Below are 21,368 nucleotides of genomic sequence, written 5' to 3' on the forward strand. Positions count from 1 at the left end.
TCATTTTTTTCCCCAATTTCACATCCAAAGCGATTTACATGCATTCTCTAAAATCTGACACCAGCTGATGTAGAAGTAAGAGATTCACGGATAACACCAGTTTTATTTTTCCACTTTTTTTAATTGAAAAGAACATGACAGTTTCACAATAAATAACCATGCTTGTACGGCTCGGGGTAGGGTTTTTTGTTTCTGTTGTGACTTGTAAAGGAGCTAAAGTGACTAAAGCCAGAGCCCATGACCTGCATTTCTCCTTTGACAGACTCGTTTTGAATTCACTTCTTCGTGCAATATTGAACAAGGTGATCAGGAAGACAGTCTTTTTGTTCCATTTTTGATTTTCATACAAAATATAAATCCAGCCATCAATGGTGCATTCTAGAGATGAGCAGCACTTTATCCCCTCAAAAAGCTTTTGCTGTGTGTACATGAGGAATAGAAGAAGAGCAAGTAGCAAAGAAAGAATAGAGACACTTAACAATTCACCCATGTAAGAAAAGAAGAGAACACTAGATAAAAACACAAAGCATTGTGTGGCAGTACTTGCTCTGAAGCATCATCATAGACTAATAACTGTTTGATTCATGCTTCTAATATTTGTTATGTGGGAAATACAAATTATATCTGACCCTTTTAAACTTCTGCGCCAATGCCAATCTGAACGCGTCTCACTGTATTGATTGTTGCACAAAAAAGCCAATCGTTTCTCCATGTTTAATACAATGCATTCTTCTAAAAACAAAAACAACGAGGCAACTCAAGGTGTATCGGTCCATTAGCAAGTTGCAACCCTTGTGACCACCAATCCCACATCGTCCCCCGAGGGAAAAGTGAGAAACGGCAATCTTCCTATGGTTTAATATATATAACACTTCAAGTTTGAAACTGTCTTTGCGCTCACAACATAACACCATGTCATCTGGCTATATCTGCTACTATACAGACAGATTAGTGCAAAGGAAAGCCCAAAGAAACTAATCAAATGAGCAAAATAAATCGCATTTGTTCTTTGCAAGAGAGCATCAAATAGAAGGGGTATTATTAATCTCAGAGTCTAGTTTTTATATGCTCAATATCCCATTCAAATAAGCATATCCCAAAACACATTTTTATGGTGTACAGAGAAAGAAAAAACACACTTTTGTAGCATGAAATGACAGTGATAGAGGCTTGTTGGGTTTCTTTAAAAAGTAAGTGACAGCCTAAATTTAAGAGGGGGAAATGATTGTAGCAAGGCAAAAAACTGAAAGTGATGGGGGACAGACAGAAGATGATTCAGTGCTGACTCTTCCCCAAACATTGATTCTGAACACAGAGCAGGAGGGCTTGAGGAAAACGTGAGAGCTGGAGGATCAGTTGCTTAGAAGCAGCTCTGTCGCAGTCTCCACGTCCCATGATTTCGAGGACAAGGCTACTATTACTGCATTCTGTAAGAGAGAGAAACACAGAACGGAACATTTCTAAGCAACCGTAAATTTGCTGAATGAAGATGATGCTATCAGTTCATGCTATCATCTGTCTATTGCTCATTCAACACAGTGCCACAAATCAACTAAACTAAGCAAAATGTTCACTCTCTTTCCAACACTGCTTACAAAGTAATAGGCATATAACATACTAACGTTCACTTTTTTTTTTTTTCAAGGAACAAATACTTTTAATTCAGCAATGATGCATTAAATTGACAGTGAATGCATCGATTATTTTACAAAAGATTTTTTATATCAAACCAACGCTGTTCGTTTTCATTTCTATGCATGAAAGAATCCTGAAGTCTCCACAAAAATACTGAGCAGCACAACTGTTTCCAATATGATAAGAAGTTATTTGAGCAACAAATCAGCAGATTAGAATTATATCTAAAAGATCACGAAGACTGGAGTAATGGCTGCTGAAAATGTAAACTTTTCAATTATCAAAATTTATATTTGATCAAAAATGCAGCATTGGTGAATATAAATTACTTATGAATATCGTACCAACCCCAAACTTCAGAACTGTTGTGTATTTTCTAATGTGACTAACTAAAAATATTCACCTAAATATATGGATTGCATTTCATTGTGCAATATATAAGTGAGTACCATGTACCATATTTTCCGGACTATAAGTTGCACTTTTTTTCATAGTTTGGCTGGTCCTGTCACTTATAGTCAGGTGCAACTTATTTATCAAAATTAATTTGACATGAACCAAGAGAAAACATTACCATCTCCAGCCACGAGAGGGCGCTCGGTGCTGCTCAGTGCTCCTGCAGTCTACACTGAAGACATAGAGCGCCCTCTCGTGGCTGGAGACGGTAATGTTTTCTCTTGGTTCTAAATCAATGCGACTTATAATCCAGTGCGACTTACATGTTTTTTTCCTCGTCATGACGTATTTTTGGACTGATGCGATTTATACTCAGGTGCGACTTATAGTCCAAAAAATACGGTACATCTTCCAGACAATAGTCCGCAACCTTTTTGACATGAAGTGTCATTTTATTTAGTATAGGTGTACTAGTTTACAACTCTGATGGCATGTGGTGATGACCCAAGAATGCATTCTTCTACCCAGGGTGAAGAATAAACACCCACCATCAGTCAAGCGCTGTTGCTTTTGGGAAGTGGCTGGTAATTTTGCCACAGTCTACGACATCTGATTACCCTTAAACACAAATGTGTTGGTTTGTAAACATAGAAAAGACACAAAATGACTCAAGTATTTATTTGATTCAGATTTTAGAGCCATTAAAAAAAAAAAAAAAAAAAAAACCAAATGCAAGCTTGCTTTCAGATCTGACACACTCCCTACATTTTCAATAGTTTAGACATTCTTGTTTTTGAGTTGTTTTTAATGGCATGACAGTGCACTGATATCCCAGCTATTGAATACATTTAAATAAAGTGGCATCATTTTTATTTTTTCATTTTTCATATCCTTAAGCATCATATATGTGTCCCTGGAGCACAAGAGCAGTCTTAAGTTTCTGGGGTGTATTTGCAGCAATAGCCCTAATACACTGTATGGGTCAAAATGTAAAATTTTTGTTTTATGCCAAAAATCATTAGGACAATTCATGTTCCATGAAGATATTTTGTACATTTCTTACCATAAATATATAAAAACTTATTTTTTTGATGAGTAATATGCATTGCTAAGAACTTCATTTGAACAACTTTAAAGATGATTTTTTTTGCACCCTCAGATTCCAGATTTTCTAATAGTTGTATCTCAGCCAATCCTAATAAATCATACATCAATGGAAAGCTTATTTATTCAGCTTTAAGATGATTTAGAAAAATTGACACTTACGATTGGTTTTATGGTCCTGGATCACACATGACTTCCTCACATACCGTGTTCATGTTTCATTTATATATTAAAGGCTAACCTAAGGTTGCCAAGCCCTTCTGTGTATTCTGTGCATCTGGATTTGTAACCATACGATCAGCTGTCCACTTACTTTGTCAAAGCCCATAGCACAGAGTTTGTCTATTTTGCGCGTGTACTCCGGACTGGACACGGGAGCACCAGCGTACACGTGAGACCAGAGACGAGCCGTCTGTTTGAACATTTCTGGATTCTGCTTGTACTGCAAACAACAACAACAGTGACGTGACTGGACGGGTTGCCATGCTTTGTTTCTGCCATGTTCTCATTCAGACTTGAGCATGTTGTACCTGATTGGCTACCACGGCGTCTTGAGGATCATCCGGCTCTGCTGCAGCTAAAAGAGCCTGAAGTGAGAGCAGAACGGTTCGCAGAGTCATAGCAGCCGCCCTGCGCACAGGAAGTGAAGACAGAATGAGGAGGAAATGAAGAAAGAGTGCAGTATATGGCGAAAGAAATGCCTTCTACACTTCTCATGCTCATTAATTATCAGCACTCACCACTGGTCTTTTAAAATGTCCAAACATATCGCTCCGGTAACTGAACTTATATTGGGATGCCAGATCTTAGTAATAAACCTCACCTGAAAAAGATTAAAAAAAGTCATCATTAAATCATAAACGAATCGTTTTGCTTTACTGCACATGATTTATCAGCGCATACAATGCTTGAATTGAGGGAGCATTGAATTAAAATCAAATTAAACCCTTGTATAAAACAAAAACCAAGCTTGGATTATTCCCCTTTAATCAACCTATCATTAGCAAATAATTTAATTATTATAGTGAGTATTATATTGTCTATTTATGCACAGCCAAATTTAGAACACATTTAAGATCATGTTGTTAATAGTAGCAGCTGTTGCATAGAAAATGTTAATTACGTCAAGCGTTGGTTAAGTTTAAGTTGGAATACACTACACAACTGAACAGATGTTAAAACACTAGGCATCATAAATTTCTCATAATACACATGCATTGTTACAATCACAACAAATTCACACATAAACGGTTCAAAACATCTTATTTTGAAGCTAAAGAAGTCTGTGGCCTATGCAATGTTCTATGAAAACTGACTGGCTTTGATTTTCAAACTATTGAATGGTGCAAAAGAAGACATTAACAATTTAGTAAGTGCAAGTTAATGAGGTTTAGTTAACATGGTTGTGCATCTTTGACTAACAGCTTCCATTACAGAAAGCAAGAGCTACTATTAATAACCCAATAAATTTTAAGCTTGCAAATTCAAAATGATGTCTTATTTAGTAATCCATCAAGGGTGTGTTTCTTTGCTTGTATTGTTACCGAGAGTTCAAGGGAACTTATGACCATATCAGGTTAATTTGGCTTTAAATATCAACCACGAGAACTGATAGAAATAAAACACTAAAAACAGGGTACCTTAGGTGGGTTAAAAGGATATGTCTCAGGAATCTTGATTTCTAGCTGGTATCTGCCGCCTGCGTGGGAAAAAAACAAAAGCTTGTGAATCACAACACAGTCATGCATTAGAAAACATCAGACAATATAGAAAATATGATTTGAGAATATCCTCACTACCTTCATACGGTGTGTCTGGAGGTCCTGCTATTTCTCCCTTTAACTCTGTGAAGTTTTCATCCACCAGATCTACTTTTATTTGATTTTTACTCGTCTGTTATAAAACAGAACAAACATAGTAACAAAGGAGGGAAGATTATTAACCCTTTAATTTTTAACAGCATTAAGAGGTGCCTACGATTCCAAAACATTCTGTCTAGATAGGGTTTGAAACAGCCACACTACTGAAAACTACTTAAACAGACACTAACAGGCCAAACACGACCAGTAAACCAGGATTTAAAAAAGAAACACACGTTAATAAGCGACAAACACGAGTGCTAATATAACAACAACACACTCAAGAAACGCTAGTGGAGCTAACAGGCTAACTATGACATATAACAATATAAATAAATAAATCTAGAAGCGTCTATAAATGGTTTTCAGGCAAGGACTTCTTCTCCAAACATCCAAGTAAGGGACATTTGTCAGATGTTTGACTTCCGCCTCTAACAAGTACTAAAGGCCATCATCTTATGACAGATCGTGCTAACATTAGCTTAGCGGGCTAAGCTAGCCGACTGGTTTCTGTGTTTTTGGCCTCAAAAAGTAATTTTGTTTGCTCTCGACGGGCTCAAAAACGTAGGAAAGTAAAGTTTTGCAAACCTCTTCGCTTTTCAGCACTTCTTTGAACTCTCGCTTGATCCTCTGCACAGCGATATTAGCCATGGCTGATGTATCTATCTCTCTCTCTCTCTGTGATCATTCTGCATTGCGCAGAATCATCAGTGTATGACATCAAAGTACCGCGAGAGCAGACGGATCCTATGCAATCGAATCGCTCTCGCGGTACTTTGATGTCACACACTTTGATGTCATACACTGCTTCAAGTCGAACTCGCCTAATAATACAGAAGTTTATAAGTCCAAATCACATCTGTCCAAGTGTACATCCTCAGCCCTGCACTGTTGGTATATAATTTATAATTAAAAAGTCAACAGTAAATCATATAGGACTATTAAAGGAATGTGTAAGCCTACGTGCAAATAAGGTGAAAATTAAAAGGTTATAAAGTAAATATTTGAATGCAACCCACATTGTAATTAAACATTAACATTAATATTATAATGTTAATATTTATATATATCAAATAAATGCTCCATTCTTCAAAGAATCCTGAAAAATAAAATCAACCATGGTTTCCACAAAAATATTAAGCATCACCGCTTTTTCAATATATATAATTTTTTTTCTTCAGTATTTCTATTTTTACTGTGGTTTTTGATCAAATAAATGCAGGTTGGTGACCATAAAAAAACTTAAAAAACTTAAAATAAAATAAAAAATAATCCAAGCCAGAAGTATTCTCAATTAACATGAATATTTGTATTGATCTTTTAAGCCCCTGTAAGTTATATGGAATGTTTTATCTGGTGGGTGACCTGAAGAAGATTATAATTGCCCTTCTATAAATTTGGACTATCAAACAATGCATTACAATATTTATACAACAGAGACAATTCATTATACAATAAATCTCAGTCTAATAAAACTAATTTATCTTGGTTTAAAAACAAAAACAAAATAACAATAAAACTAGATTATAATAGTATTTCTCCTTCTCTCTAACATATTTACTCTCACTTAATCATCCACACAATGTTATGACTCATACACAATTGACACATTATAAATTTCTCTAAATAAAAAGTAAGAAAAACAGACAGGAAAACTGTTTTGGTGCAAAGTGCACTTAAAATGACTTCATGTAATGTAGCGTTATGTGTAAAAGAACAAGAAAATAAATAATAAAATCAGGTCAGTATCATCAGACATGTCTTTTGTTGGTCTGATGTGTTGGGCAGACATTAAAGTAAATAGCAGAAGTGCAGATTCCTCCTACAAAATTACTTTCAAGTAGTTTTCCCAGTACATGATCCCTAAACATAGCTGCTTATGAAAAAGTTGTATTTGTATTCAAAGGTGACATTAATTTATAATCCAAGTACAATTAGCACGTCACAAAAACTAAGATTACTTTCAGTTCAGACAGTTTTCTATATTTCCATGCAGCACCTTTTCTGATGTTGACAAAGCCTTCATTTGCAATTCCATAGAAATGCATTGTTTGATTGTTATTTTTCAGTAGGTTACCATGACATGGTGGCCCAACACCATGTAAAATAAAGCACATTTTATTAAATAAGTCTATATTATTTTACAGGATATCCTTGTTCAAAATATTTTACAAAATTACTGTTCATCTCTGTTTGCATTTGGTTAACGCAGTTGACACGTTTTGTTATTTATCTTAGATTAGGAGCACACATAAGTACACACTTCATTCACACGAACACACTCATGTGACTGGCAGAGGGTTAGGCTACATTGCATTATTTACTCTCAGCCAGCACAATAAAACATGAAGAGATGATGCGCTGTGCAAACGGTGAGAAAAGTAACGGCATTTCAGTGTTTCCCTAAATATACCACATTTCGCGTCATGCACCGACGTGGCTCTCATCAGTTAATTCCGCAACACTGATGTACGAATCCTACTATGATCAACGCCTCCCTCATGCATATTAATACTTTCGTCCGGTCGGCCTTGCTGATTCGCTGAAATGTTTCATCTTGGATATTAATTAGGCGGAGCGATTGGACGCCGCGGGACGGATACAAACTGACGTCAGCGCGAGCTACTTAATATTCATGAGCCAAGCCTTCGCCTTAGTAACATTCCTAAATTTGCTTCCCTGATCTTTATCCAAAACACAGCCGGAACATCATCCGGAGCTCGGAGCTAGGAGCCAAGCAGCAGTGTAAACAAGGAGTGTTTGCACTGGATCTGGAGACTCTCAGAGGGCAATATTCACATTCCGCTGCTCCTGCTAAAGCGAAGAGTTTAACTTAAATCTCTTCGAGTGAGTTTTCGACTCATCGGTAAGACATTATTTATCCAAATCTCGTTTGTTTTGCTCTGGGGTAAAAATCGTCTTATTTTAGTTTTAAATGCTGTCTCTGTTAAAATAATTTAAATGCTTTAATGAGTAAATAAACATATATCTTTCTTTAAAGACGCAAATAATTATAGTCTAACTCTCGCGATGGGAAAACATTACTTTTTATTCTTTGTTTTTGCTTGCATATTAGTTAATATACATGTTTAGTGGTTTGTAAGTTTTTGTGTGTAGACAGACATTGTTTTTGAATCCGGTTGAGTAAGAGGAAGCAAAAAAAAAAAAAAAAAAAAATTGCCAAACTGATAATCTATTTGCATTAAACGTCTATTAATTAATTCGTATTATTTGTGCAAAATAATCATGCATTTGTGTACACTTTATAGCTATTTAGTCCTGCTTAAAATGCACGAAACTAAAGTATGTTAAAAGCATTAGTGTGTTGATAGTGGTGGACCTAGTTGCTGTGGCATACAAATATATTTAGAAATAGCCATTTTTACTGAAGTATTTTCGATTTAGGAATTGAGTCACAATGCACACAATTCATAAGTTGATTTAACCCATTACCTTACAACTGACAAACACCCATCAGTTACAATATCTCACATTAATATTACAGCTATATACCATTTTCACTAATGCTAACATCTAACTGTAAACCAAGTGTAATTTGCATGTGGCTATTTCAATTTGTGTAATATAAACTAAAACTTAAATAAAGGATAATTTATCTTTTTTTTTTTGTCCTGTGATATTGATCCTTTGACATGGGCCAATACGAAAATCAAAAGCAATGCATGAACAATTTGGTGCTTGGACATTTTATTTTTTCTCCACTTTTATGTCCACCAAACAGATTTTAATCCACACACACTTTCACTCCTAGAAAACATTTATGAGTACTAGATGAAGTTTGGATTTTCAAATGCGAGTTATGCTGATATCCTTGCTACGCCATGTCAAGCCATCATAATTTACCATACCCATTCGCTTCTGAGTCTCTGTGTGTTTAAAATAATTAAGTATTATTATAAGACTCTGTACTTTGTCTCTGTTTTTGGAATGTGTGTGAATCCTCTGTGTTATTTAGGAGAGGATGGCAGAGGGAGGTTTTGACCCCTGTGAGTGTATCTGCTCTCATGAACATGCCATGAGGAGACTCATCAGCCTGGTGAGTTCTATTATATTCATTAAAATTAATAATAATAAAAATAATCTAAAAATAGTAATTAATCTTATACATTCTATATAAACATACTGATCTGTATGAAATATGTCCTTGGATTTCTCTTCTTTTTTTTGATACAATATTGTTTATCATTATCTATCTATATATATATATATCTATATATATATATATATGTATGTATGTTTTTTTAATTATACAATAGGTGTCGAATAATTTTGCTTCTGTAATTTGATAAACGGCGCTAGTGCTTCTTTGGTTCACTTAGTTCAGCCAATGAATAACGTTTGGTTCAGCTTATTTAAGTATTGATAGAGAATGCATTTGAAATTTAATAGTATTTGCCACGTTCATTACAATATATTATGCTTTTTTGGGGTAGGTGTCAAAAAAATCTATCTATCTATCTATCTATCTATCTATCTATCTATCTATCTATCTATCTATCTATCTATCATATGAATGAAATTGGCATTCTGCAGAGGGATACACACATTTATTGTTTCAAATTCAATTCAAAATCAATTAATGTTTTTTATAAGCATCAGTTTTTGTTCTAAAATTGCTTTAATGCAGAATCCCACATCAGCACACAATGTTGTCATTACTTATATATGGTATGTTTTTGGATCAGCCTTTTTGATGAAATATACCCTTTGTGATTCATTTCCAAGCTGAGACAGTCCCAGTCCTACTGTACAGACACCGAGTGCCTTCAGGACAGTAAGTCTGTCTGTCTGAAACAAGAGTAATATCGCGTTATGGCACATGTTGTGTGTTGTTTTCTAACGTGTGAGTGTTGTGTGCATGCAGTGCCGGGCCCCAGCTCCTCAGTGGAAGGGGACATCACTGTACCCATGATCATTATGGGATGGCTGGTGCTAGCTCTCATGCTCTTTCTGATCCGGCCAGCCAGCATGAGGGGCCCTTCAGCCAGCAGCAAACCCTCCGGTCCCCGAGGTGTAAGTCATGACAGACAAGCTTTCATAATGAACCATGTCACTTATCACTTACAAAACATTGTCAAAATTTTTTTTTTTTTTAATGCTCACCAAAGCTGCATTTATTTAATTTAAAGCACAATAAAAACAGAAATACTGTGAATTATTCTTATATAATTTAAAATATATTTTTTTCTTATTGTATATAATCTAAAAATGTAATTTATTTCTGTGATGTGCAGCTGTATTTTCAGCATCATTCCTCCTTTATTCAGTGTCACATGATCTTCAGAAATCATTATAATATGCTGATTTAAAGCTCAAGAAACATTTCTGATTATTTTCAATGCTGAAAACTGTGTTTGCTGCTTTATATTTTGTTGTAATGGTGATACACTACCATTTAAGTTTGTGGTAAGTTAAACAAATAATACTTTTATTCAGCAAGCAGGCATAAAATTGTTCAAAATTTATGTGTATAATATTACTACAGCTTTCTATTTCAAATACATACTGTTCTTTTGAATTTTCTATTCATCAAACAATCCTAAAAATATTATATATATGTATATATGTGTGTGTGTGTGTGTGTGTGTGTGTGTGTGTGTATATATATATATATTTTTTTTTAAATATTAAGCAGCAAAAATAACTTTCAACATTAATAATAATAATAATAATAATAATAATAATTAGCCTTATTAATATTTCAGTACCAATAATAATGAGCAGTTATTTTATTATTTCACAATTTTTTTTTTCTTTTTTTTTTTTGCTGTATTTATGTCACATAGATGCAGCCTTGATGAGCAAGAAACGTACAAAAAAATAAAAAGTCCACCTCCACAGTAAAATAACCGTGTACATCTTTAATAGGTTTTAATTATCAGCAAAATATCTAATGTGTATTATGGGCTCTGAATCTGTTTTCATAGTAAATCACTGAATTGGACTCCGTGGAAGACACAAGAAGTCCAGTTCAGTGATGAGAGTAAACTGACCGTGTGTTTAAAGAGATTGATTGAATATATCTCTTTCCTCTGGTCTAGAATCCGGGCAGAGATCCTCCAGCAGCTCCTCCTGTAGACTAGAGCTCTTCTCATGGATCCTTCCATCAGCTTCACCTGATCAGATACTGTGACAAATATAGAACTCGTTAGTTTCCTTCATCTTTCAGTGTACTTCAAATCTCAGATTCTTTAGTCCAATAATGGGGGTGGATTTATACAGACTCTTGGATAGCAAGGTTTATGTACAGTTTGTTACATTTCAAAGGAGGAAGTTGATGAAACAATGTTTTCCAGGTTTATATATCTCTGTCTTCAATTATTATTTTTTAACTTCTTCTTTCTATAGGTTTGTTATGAAGCATTATTAGGCATTTCGCAAGTTGTTAATATGACATATAAACCTAGTCTGGATCAGCCTGGATTTAAATTGTGATTTAGACTCAATGTTAGGTAGAAATCTGGTTATTTTTGAAGGCGTAGAGGATCATGTTCTTGACTTTACAGACATGATGTCATTGAGTGAGCCATGGCTCATTCTAAACACAGATGTAATTGAAATGATTCACACATTTGAGGCTGACCGAGTCCACTTCTTAAAGGGATAGGTCACCTTCAGTTGCCGGTACCCATTGACTTGCATAGAGTTCTTGTTTATTTTTTCAACTGAAGGTGAACTACCCCTTTAAATCAAAATGTTGGGCAAGAGGAAATAATAAAAATGGGCGTCTTCCAGTTTTTACTTGACTCTGTCATGGTCTGGGATAGACTAAAACATCTAAAACGGACCTCTCCACCCTGAACACTGTTTACTCTCTAAATCACTAAAAGAATCACTAGTACAGCCAGTGAAATGCCATTCTTAGGAGTTGCTTGCACTTGCTCAGGAATCATTATGTAGCTGTATTATCCACATGACTTAAATGGTATGAATAGCTGTCAAATTTCAGAAACGGTGGCTTTCAAAATAAGCTTTGAATTGGGCATGCTGCAATTTCGGTAATATTTGCAAAGAGTGAGATTCTGTTTCGGATGAGCTTAAACTCTAGCACTTTCATTCTGGCTCCTTTACAACAGATCCAGAAAAACACCAAAGAGAGGATGCTGTCTCTTCAGTGCTTTGAGAAGGTTTGAATGTCTTAATTGGTTGGACTTAATATGTGAGTTCTGTCTATGTACACTGTTCTATGAGAAAGGGCTTCATCTATGCACTTTTGGTTTCTACAAATAAATCTGATGATTAATAGCATCCCATCGTGTCTGTCTCTTGTTAAATGTAAGATATCTGTTGTTGTGGTGGTTAGTCTCTTCCATGACTCTGTGTGTCTCAACCATAGACTGTACAAAACAACCTCAAACTTTCTGCTTCAAACTCCACTCATGTGTTCCTTACATGTGACGTCACCGAGGCCTCCAGTCGCTGATTGGTCTGTGTGTTTTCTGCGTGTGTTTATATATCGAGGATATAATAGTTTTATTCATTCGGGAACAAGGCACAGAAGAGAGTTTTAACTGAAGTCCTCCGATAGACGAGGTAAGTCTACTTAAAATAAAGAGTTTAAAAGTTATTGTACAGATTGACTGTAAATTGAATACATGTCAGTTATAAACGCTTTAATGTTCCTGTTTTGATAGAACACCACGAATCACATAAATAATTTTGACATTTTAAATGTAACGTTATTTTAAAAGCAGCAACAGTTATGAACTTTTTTTGCAAACACATTTGCGTTTTCTTTATATATCTTAAAAGTTTATCATCTTATTAATTAGTCATGTTAACGTACGATAATGGCTAAACCTTTTATTTTTATTTTTTTTAATGAATCATTTGATCTTTGAGGTGATTCATTCACGAGGCGATGTCAACATTTACATTCATTTTATACTTGGTTTAAAAACGGTTTATTTTTTCTTTACTATTTAACATACTCCTGAGAGTAGATTTTAGTTTTCGGATTTATTTTGTAATCGTGTTTATAAGGATAACGCTTAATTTATAAAGTATTTTATATAAAAGAATCGCTAAATTGGATTTTGGGATGAACTGTTCAAAAGAACCGAGCGCGCGCAAAAGATTCGAACTTCTCATCACTACTTGAAGCTCCCCGGTGGGGTCAGTAAAATGACACTTAAAACTGGCAAAAATGGATAGATTACTTAGATTAAACTACAAATTGTAGTTCGTTTCTGATTCCAAATTGCATGACGAAAACAAAAGTAGTTAGTATTGTAATAAATTACACATTTTAAGTAATATAATTTCACCCAACTCGTTAATCACAGGATAACCGTGTAGATATTGATATAAAAACAGAAAGAGAAAGAAAATGAATTATATTTGATATAATTAACAACATGAAATGCATTAAAACCATAACATTATAAAGGTTTCCCAAACTGGGGTTCTTAAAGGAACAATGTCAGTTCAATGAAAAGCTAATAATTAAATTGTTTAAATGTACAATTAAAACAAAACATCAAAATAAAATGCTTACTACAAAAATGAAATGTTTTATATGGTTTTCTGCATGTTATGTGAATATTAACCGAAACCAGAGAACCAAGAACACGCAAATGTGTTGCATAATTATTAAAATATTTATTTTATAATCTCAGGGTTACTTCAAGGAAATATATTAGAGGAAAGAAAAAAGTTTGGGAATCCCTGCATTACATACAAATAAGGTGGTGGTAATGTGAATTTGTGCATTTTAATTACAAAAGTCTTAGAAACACATACTTAAATAAAAGTGATAATTCAAATAAACATTAAACATTTTGTGAACTGGAATAATTTCCGAACCAATATATATGGTAATCTTATAAAAAGCAATGTTTAGAGAGAATCAATAAATTGTAAATAATTGATTGCTATCGTGTGAATAACTTGTCACTTTGATTGCATCTGTGTCTCTGCTCAGATGTTTCAGATTAAGAAGATTTGCTGTATAGGCGCTGGGTATGTTGGAGGTCCGACATGTAGTGTCATTGCAAGCATGTGTCCCGAGATCACAGTAACAGTGGTGGATGTTAATGAATCCCGGATCAGAGCCTGGAACTCCGAGATCCTGCCCATCTATGAGGTAACGACGTTAAAGGAATAACAGGGTTAAATCCAAGATAAAGGTGCATTTAGAAATAGACATGCACTGACCGACCGGAATCAGGTTTGATGTTGGATGTTCAATATTAAAGCTGCGGTAGGGAACTTTTGACGCTCTAGTGGTTAATAAACAGAACTGCTTGCGTCTTGCGGAAGAAAATCGTAGCCGGAACTACTTCTCTCTGTTTATGTCTATGAAGAATCACAAAGGTACTGGGTTACTCCGCCGCGGTATCCCCGAAGCAATCTAAAATAGTCTGAATATAAACACTTATTATAGGTGCACCCTAGTGATTCAGGACAAGCTAAAAACACAGTTTGGAAAATGGATTCATGGTGTACTCGCTTATTATATAAATTTTTCTACATTTTGAATACAAACAAAGTTACGAACCGCAGCTCTGATTGGTTGTTTCTCACTGGGAGCGGTCCGTAACTGCAAATGGCAATAGGACACTGGGAGGAGCCAGAGGAGCTTGATTTTTTTCACAGATTATCTGTCTCATATTCTACTGTCAGGACATAATGACAGGTTTAATAAATATGTAAAAAATATATTTTTACAAAAGTTACCTACTGCAGCTTTAACTAATTTAGGGACCATCTCTAAAGTTACATATGAGATTGTTGTACATGCAGAATTTGGAAAAAAAATGACTTGCAGTAATGCACACCTTTTAGATTTTGATGTTTGTTTAAATAAACTGTCAAATCATATGATGAACACTTTACATGAATCTTATAACATTATTTATGCATTTGCAATTTATCAGTCTGTGTAAATGGGTCAAAGGCAAAAAAGGGTTTAAGCATAAAAAACAATAAGTGTAATACTGCTTTAAATTGTTGTTTTCACCAAAAAAAAATATTCAAAAGTTTTTTTTATTATTTAATTGCAATTTTGTTCTTGTTTTTCTGAGCGAAAAATAAATATCATACATGTTCCCCCTGATTTACGGAAGAGACCCGCTAAAATGTCATTCAGTGTAACGATCTCGTCAGGCATTATTTACAACTAAAATCAATTTATGACATATCAAAAGAATAATTACTTTTACCACAAATACTAATTAGTTGGATTTTTGAATTTTTTGAGTTTGCCACTATCCTAGGTTTTGCTCATTTGTCAATAAAAAATATTTTCATTCATTTAAAACACAATAAAATTTAATATGCTCCCTTATTCTTTTATACGCTTTAATATGTACACATCACAATAAGCATGTTGTTTGAATTTTTACATTAATATTGTAACACTGAATGACAATGTAACATTATTGCAACCAATTTGTTACATTTTATCCTCCAAAAATGTATTTGAAACCTTAAAAGTAGACACTTTACTTAAATTTAATGTGCTTTCTATGAACCTAAAGTCACGTTTTGTAAATTCCTTTGCTTTCAACGTCTTTGACCCAAATACATCTAATGCCACTTCAGATTCTACCTCTTTCCAGTCACAGAGCACTTTATTTTGAGAACATATGTAACTTAGTCCAGATTGGTGGAAGTTGTAATATATATAATATATATATGTCTAATCAGACATTTTTAATGAACATCTCTTCTTCTTCTTCTTCAGCCGGGTCTGAATGAGGTGGTGATGTCTTGTCGTGGGAAAAACCTCTTCTTCTCCACAGATATCGACTCTGCCATTAAACAAGCAGATCTGGTCTTCATTTCTGTGAGTTTAATAAACTATTTGAATGTGGTTTTGCACGTATGTCTGTTCACTGACCCTAATCTCTCTCTTTCTCTCAGGTAAACACCCCGACTAAGACTTATGGTATGGGAAAAGGTCGTGCTGCTGACTTGAAGTTTATCGAGGCATGTGCACGGCGGATTGTGGAGGTGTCAGAAGGGTATAAAATCGTTACAGAGAAGAGCACGGTGCCGGTCCGTGCCGCTGAGAGCATCCGCAGGATATTTGACGCAAACAACAAACCCAAACTCAACTTACAGGTGTGTTTGTGTGAGCAGCTGTAACCGTACACCATTCCTTTTTTGACTTTACTGCAAAAAGGTGATTTTTACATTGTTATAGAAATTTCTGTGCTTTCATTTTAAATGTTCTATTCATCAAAGAATCCTGAAAAATAATCTATTGCAGCTTCCACAACAAAAATGTAAGCATCACAATCTTTTCAATATTGAAAATAATCAGCATGTTAGAATGATTTCTGAAGATCATGTGACACTGAAGACTGCAGTAATGATGCTGAAAATACTGTGAAATAAATTACATTTTAAAATAAATTCAAATGGAATATAGTCATTTTAAACAGTAGCAATATTTCAGTTTTACTGTATTTACAGTAATATCAAATAAATGCAGCATTGATCAGCGTAAGAGGCTTCTTTCAGAAACATTAAAAAATCGTTTCAATTCCAAACCTTTGAATGGTAACGTGTGTGTTCACTATACGTGTGTGTGTGTGTGTGTGTGTGTGTTCACTATACGTGTGTGTGTGTGTGTGTTCACTATACGTATGTGTGTGTTCACTAAACGTGTGTGTGTGTGTGTTCACTAAACGTGTGTGTGTGTTCACTATACGTGTGTGTGTGTTCACTATGTGTGTGTGTGTGTGTGTTCACTATATGTGTGTGTTCACTATATGCGTGTGTGTGTGTGTGTTCACTATATGTGTGTGTGTGTGTGTGTTCACTATATGTGCGTGTGTGTGTGTGTGTTCACTATATGTGTGTGTTTTGTGTGTGTGTTCACTATGTGTGTGTGTGTTCACTCTATGTGTGTGTGTGTTCACTATATGTGTGTGTTTGTGTTCACTATGTGTGTGTGTGTGTGTGTGTTCACTATACGTGTGTATGTGTTCACTATGTGTGTATGTGTGTGTGTGTGTGTGTTCACTATGTGTGTGTGTGTGTGTTCACTATATGTGTGTGTGTTCACTATACGTGTGTGTATGTGTTCACTATACGTGTGTGTGTGTTCACTATATGTGTGTGAAGAGGACAGAATGGTGGTATTTAAAAGTTAAAGGAACTTCTTAGTCTAATTTATATTTTGAAAATATGCTTTGCATTAGTTTGACATTTTTACACAGCCACCTTCTACTTGTAAACACAGTCTGGATTTTATAGTGATATTCTACACAATCTTGCCTCGGTAATTGACCGACTTCACAGTTTATTCTGTGTTAGTAAATGACATTTTCCCGTCTTTGATCACAGGTTCTCTCTAACCCAGAGTTCCTTGCGGAGGGAACAGCAGTGAAGGACCTGAAGGACCCAGATCGCGTCCTGATTGGTGGAGATGAGACTCCAGAAGGTCAAAGGGCCATCAGTGCCCTCTGTGCAGTTTATGAGCACTGGGTTCCCAAACCACGTATAATCACCACCAACACCTGGTCCTCTGAACTCTCCAAGCTGGTGTGTAAACATGATTTGAAGTAGTTTTGTATATGTAAAAATCTTTCTGCGCTGTATAAGAACTGTGTTTGTGTTTTAGGCAGCGAATGCGTTCCTGGCTCAGCGCATCAGCAGTATAAACTCCATCTCTGCTCTGTGTGAATCCACTGGTGCTGATGTTGAGGAAGTGGCCAGAGCCATCGGCATGGATCAGCGCATCGGATGCAAGTTCCTCAAAGCCAGCGTGGGTCAGTCTGATTTATAAAGAATGGGATTCGATCAAATAAATAAATGAAAGCCAGTTTTGCTCTAATTGCTTCAATCTCTATGTGTCTGTATCAGGTTTTGGAGGAAGTTGTTTTCAGAAGGATGTGCTTAATTTGGTGTATCTGTGTGAGGCACTGAATCTCCCAGAGGTTGCTTCATACTGGCAACAGGTCAACTTCAGTTTGAATATTTATTTAGTAAGATGTTGGCTTTGTGTGAGTCATTATACGGTCAGATTTAGCTTCGTGTGAAGTCATCAGACGCTTACCGATCATGTCACAGCAAGCAATGAATATGAGTATGTGGAGATGAACATGAGATAATGTAAGTTTATACGTAAAATTAAAAAAGCATTATTAGGTGAGGATGCATAAAATTGTAAAAAACAAACAAACAGGTATTTCCAAACTTCAAACAAATGCTGTTCTTGAACTTCTTATTCATCAAAGAATCCTTGAAAAAAAATCTATACTGTTTTCAACATTAATTATATTAATAAATATTTTTTATAAGCAGCAAATCATCATATTAGACTGATTTCTGAAGGATCATGTGACACTGAAGATTGCTGAAAATCCAGCGGTGCATCACAGAAATAAATTCCAGTTTTACAGATATTGACATAGAAAACTGCTTTTACAAATTATAATAATATATCACAATTTTACAGCTTTTATTGTGTTTGTGCTCAAATAAAAGACCCTTCTTTCAACAACATGAATCATTTGAGGTGTAAATTCAGTTTAAGCTAACTTGTGCCATAGAGACACGCTAAAATCTAAACGTGTTTATTTTTGTCTAATCTTTTACTCTGCAGGTGATTGACATGAACGAATATCAGAGAAAGAGATTTGCCTGTCGGATCATTGACTGCCTGTTTAACACCGTCACAGGGAAGAAAATCGCCTTGCTAGGTTTCTCCTTCAAGAAGGACACAGGAGACACCAGGTGCATGCAGGGATACTTTTTGTTTATTCATGACAGCTTTATCATATGTTCATTTAAGTCAAAAGTGTGCCATGTTTTATGCATTTGACAGATAGCATGCATTTTTAGCTATTGTTCTGCACTAGTGTCCCTGGATTTATTCAAAACGAGTCTTATTCTGTGGCATCATCATATGTCTGTAAACGGGAATCTTGTGCTGTAAGCCCCTCCTGTGTGTGTGTGTGTGTGTGTGTGTGTGTGTGTGTGTGTGTGTGTGTTTCAGAGAGTCCTCTAGTATCTACATCTCTAAGTATCTGATGGACGAAGGAGCCAAGTTGCATATTTATGACCCTAAAGTGTTGAAGGAGCAGATAATCCAGGACCTGTCTCAACCCAGCATCTCTGGAGACAGCCCCGAGAGAGGTGTGTGTGTGTGTGTGCTGAGCAGATAAACCTCATTCTGAATCTCATGCAGGTGAACGTTTGTCTAATTCATCATGTCTCTGACTCTCTCGGCAGTGTCTGATCTCGTAACAGTGTCGTCTGACCCGTATGAGGCGTGTGAGAGTGCACACGCTCTGGTCATCTGCACGGAGTGGGACATGTTTAAGGTACAAAAGACACAAACTCTGTGCATATTCAAAATGCACTGATATGTAGTGTAATATCTGATTCATGCACCAAGTATTTGCTTTACCAAAGCAGGACTGTCACTTTATCAGCGCCATATTATTGCAAATAATGCATTCATTTCCAGGTACAATTTTTGGGACATTTCGTTAGTATTGTATTATTAACAAATGTTTGATTTACATATTGATGTTTAAACATAATATATATATATGTATAATGCAAAATAATGGTTTTTAACACTCATTTTAGTACAAACAATAAATAAAGGATTTAAATATAAATAAATAATTTACATTTATAACATTATATTTACATTTTAATTATATATTACATTTTAATTATATAATAATTTTTAAACAATTATTTGATACTCTAAATATTATAAATGGAAAATAATTAATTTGTTTGGTTAATTTATTTATTCTTTTCATGTAGAAATTTAACATTTATTTTAAATAATAGTTTTAGAAATAAATACAAAATTAGATATTTACATGCATATAATACTATTAATAAATATTTAATATATAAATTTATTTAGAAATGTAAATTAATTAATTATATAATTTTTTTTGACAAAGTGTTAATTAAAATCTAAGTTTTAAAATGCAAAATTTTAGTTTTTGTGTTGGGTCCAGTAAAAATACTGTTGGGGTATAAATCTGAACCCCTGGCATGAAAGTCCTGCCCTGGTGCTGAATAATTTCCATATATTCATATATTATAGTAAATGTGGTACCACACTGTACTCCCAAAACAACAGTGTGTGTAAGAGAATAGTGAAGAAATGCATGTGTTTATTGTAGGAATTGAATTACCAGAAAATCTATCACAAGATGTTGAAACCAGCGTTTATCTTTGATGGTCGACGAGTTCTGGACCATCTGCACCCTCAGCTACAGAACCTGGGCTTTCAGGTGAGAGGCTGTTTGTGCAGTTCACAGGTGTGTGCTCAAACACTTCACTGGTTACCAGGGTTTAATGCTGTGTGTTTGCACAGATTGAGACCATTGGGAAGAAAGTGACGACCCGAATCCCCTTCACACCATCTTCTGGAGGAGGTCCACGACTCACTGAACCACCCGTCAAGAAAACCAAAGTTTAAGACTCACACACACACACACGAATGTAATGTGAAAAAATGCATGTTTTGTGTGTGTGTGTGTTTAACTATCTTCAGAATGTTTTTATATGAGTTTCATCTCTCATGACTGTTTGCAAAAATGCAGTGATGTACTGTTTTAAACACTGGCATTCATGTTTGTTTTAAAAAACATCTTTCTTATTATTTTTTTTTTTAGAATGTTCTCAAATCTGTGCCATTTCAAAGACATTGTTGAAACAACCATAGTGCACAAAACTGCATTAATGCAATCCCAGTACTGTTTAGTTGCATATTAATGTTATAGATTTTATTTAAAATATCATCTGTTTATTTGAGAGCGATGTCTGAGGGAGCAGCAACAGAAGGAACTTTAATAAGTGGACCAAAGGGACATAAAAACTGCTTTAAATCATATGTGACCCTGGACAACAAAACCAGTCATAAGCGTACATTTTTCAAAATTGAGATTTCTGCACCATCTGAAAGCTGAACCAATAATATTTCCATTGATGTCTGGTTTATTAGGATCTGACAATATTTAGATGAGATACAACTATTTGAAAATCTGGAATCTGAGGGTGCAAAAAAAATATCTAAATCCTGAGAAAATCACCTTCAAGGTTGTCCAAATGAATTCATAGCAATGCATATTATTCATTAAAAATGAAGTTTTTATATATTTACAGCAGGAAATTTACTAAATATCTTCATGGAACATGATCTTTACTAAATATCCTAATGATTTTTGGCATAAAATAAAAATTGGTCATTTTTGACTCGTACAATGTATTTTTAGCTATAGCTACAAATATACTCTGGTATGTATTGTTTGACCTGTACTGTTTATATTAATGTAGAGTTACAGTTGTAGCTTTTATAAAAATCATCTCTTACTGTACAGGTTTGTAATATTCAGATACAATAATGTCAGAAAACGTATTAAACAA

The 21,368-nt window shown here is 34.8% G+C and overlaps 3 protein-coding genes across 4 annotated transcripts; 2 read left to right on the forward strand and 1 right to left on the reverse strand.

The window, feature by feature from the left end:
* Positions 1-100: 100 nt before the first annotated feature.
* Positions 101-5,733, reverse strand: LOC127956602 (ubiquitin-conjugating enzyme E2 K). 2 transcript variants are annotated; one of them, XM_052554679.1, is made up of 7 exons: positions 5,583-5,733; positions 4,935-5,028; positions 4,776-4,834; positions 3,876-3,958; positions 3,666-3,765; positions 3,449-3,577; positions 101-1,427 (listed from the first exon to the last, which is right to left on the reverse strand). In XM_052554679.1, exons 1-7 carry the CDS (start codon positions 5,643-5,645, stop codon positions 1,353-1,355), a joined length of 603 nt encoding a protein of 200 aa, XP_052410639.1. In that variant the 5' UTR covers positions 5,646-5,733; the 3' UTR covers positions 101-1,352. The 2 variants fall into 2 exon arrangements, with proteins under 2 accessions (XP_052410639.1, XP_052410728.1); XM_052554768.1 differs by lacking the exon at positions 101-1,427 and adding an exon at positions 2,463-2,649.
* Positions 5,734-7,651: 1,918 nt separating this feature from the next.
* On the forward strand, positions 7,652-12,263 carry LOC127956917 (small integral membrane protein 14). The gene is made up of 5 exons (XM_052555248.1): positions 7,652-7,860; positions 8,971-9,051; positions 9,741-9,789; positions 9,880-10,028; positions 11,057-12,263. The coding sequence occupies exons 2-5, from the start codon at positions 8,977-8,979 to the stop codon at positions 11,096-11,098; spliced, it is 315 nt and encodes a 104-aa protein (XP_052411208.1). The 5' UTR covers positions 7,652-7,860; positions 8,971-8,976; the 3' UTR covers positions 11,099-12,263.
* Positions 12,264-12,399: 136 nt separating this feature from the next.
* Positions 12,400-21,317, forward strand: LOC127956693 (UDP-glucose 6-dehydrogenase-like). The gene is made up of 12 exons (XM_052554890.1): positions 12,400-12,548; positions 13,939-14,100; positions 15,703-15,804; positions 15,882-16,082; positions 17,313-17,510; positions 17,590-17,737; positions 17,832-17,926; positions 18,574-18,704; positions 18,967-19,106; positions 19,203-19,294; positions 20,123-20,233; positions 20,317-21,317. The coding sequence occupies exons 2-12, from the start codon at positions 13,939-13,941 to the stop codon at positions 20,419-20,421; spliced, it is 1,485 nt and encodes a 494-aa protein (XP_052410850.1). The 5' UTR covers positions 12,400-12,548; the 3' UTR covers positions 20,422-21,317.
* Positions 21,318-21,368: the final 51 nt, after the last annotated feature.

The sequence above is a fragment of the Carassius gibelio genome, chromosome A1 (genome assembly GCF_023724105.1).
Source record: "Carassius gibelio isolate Cgi1373 ecotype wild population from Czech Republic chromosome A1, carGib1.2-hapl.c, whole genome shotgun sequence".
In the NCBI taxonomy this organism is placed as follows: domain Eukaryota; kingdom Metazoa; phylum Chordata; class Actinopteri; order Cypriniformes; family Cyprinidae; genus Carassius; species Carassius gibelio.

Bases quoted from the DNA above. Each gene is read 5' to 3' on its own strand.
- LOC127956602 (XM_052554679.1), bottom strand. From the start codon at position 5,645: ATGGCTAATATCGCTGTGCAGAGGATCAAGCGAGAGTTCAAAGAAGTG. The intron at 3,766-3,875 runs GTGAGTGCTGAT...TCCTGTGCGCAG, and splicing joins GACATTTTAAAAGACCAGTG to GGCGGCTGCTATGACTCTGC. The intron at 1,428-3,448 runs GTAAGTGGACAG...TCTCTCTTACAG, and splicing joins GTGCTATGGGCTTTGACAAA to AATGCAGTAATAGTAGCCTT.
- LOC127956917 (XM_052555248.1), top strand. From the start codon at position 8,977: ATGGCAGAGGGAGGTTTTGACCCCTGTGAGTGTATCTGCTCTCATGAA. The intron at 9,790-9,879 runs GTAAGTCTGTCT...GTGTGCATGCAG, and splicing joins CACCGAGTGCCTTCAGGACA to TGCCGGGCCCCAGCTCCTCA. The intron at 10,029-11,056 runs GTAAGTCATGAC...CCTCTGGTCTAG, and splicing joins AACCCTCCGGTCCCCGAGGT to AATCCGGGCAGAGATCCTCC.
- LOC127956693 (XM_052554890.1), top strand. From the start codon at position 13,939: ATGTTTCAGATTAAGAAGATTTGCTGTATAGGCGCTGGGTATGTTGGA. The intron at 14,101-15,702 runs GTAACGACGTTA...CTTCTTCTTCAG, and splicing joins AGATCCTGCCCATCTATGAG to CCGGGTCTGAATGAGGTGGT. The intron at 15,805-15,881 runs GTGAGTTTAATA...TCTTTCTCTCAG, and splicing joins CAGATCTGGTCTTCATTTCT to GTAAACACCCCGACTAAGAC.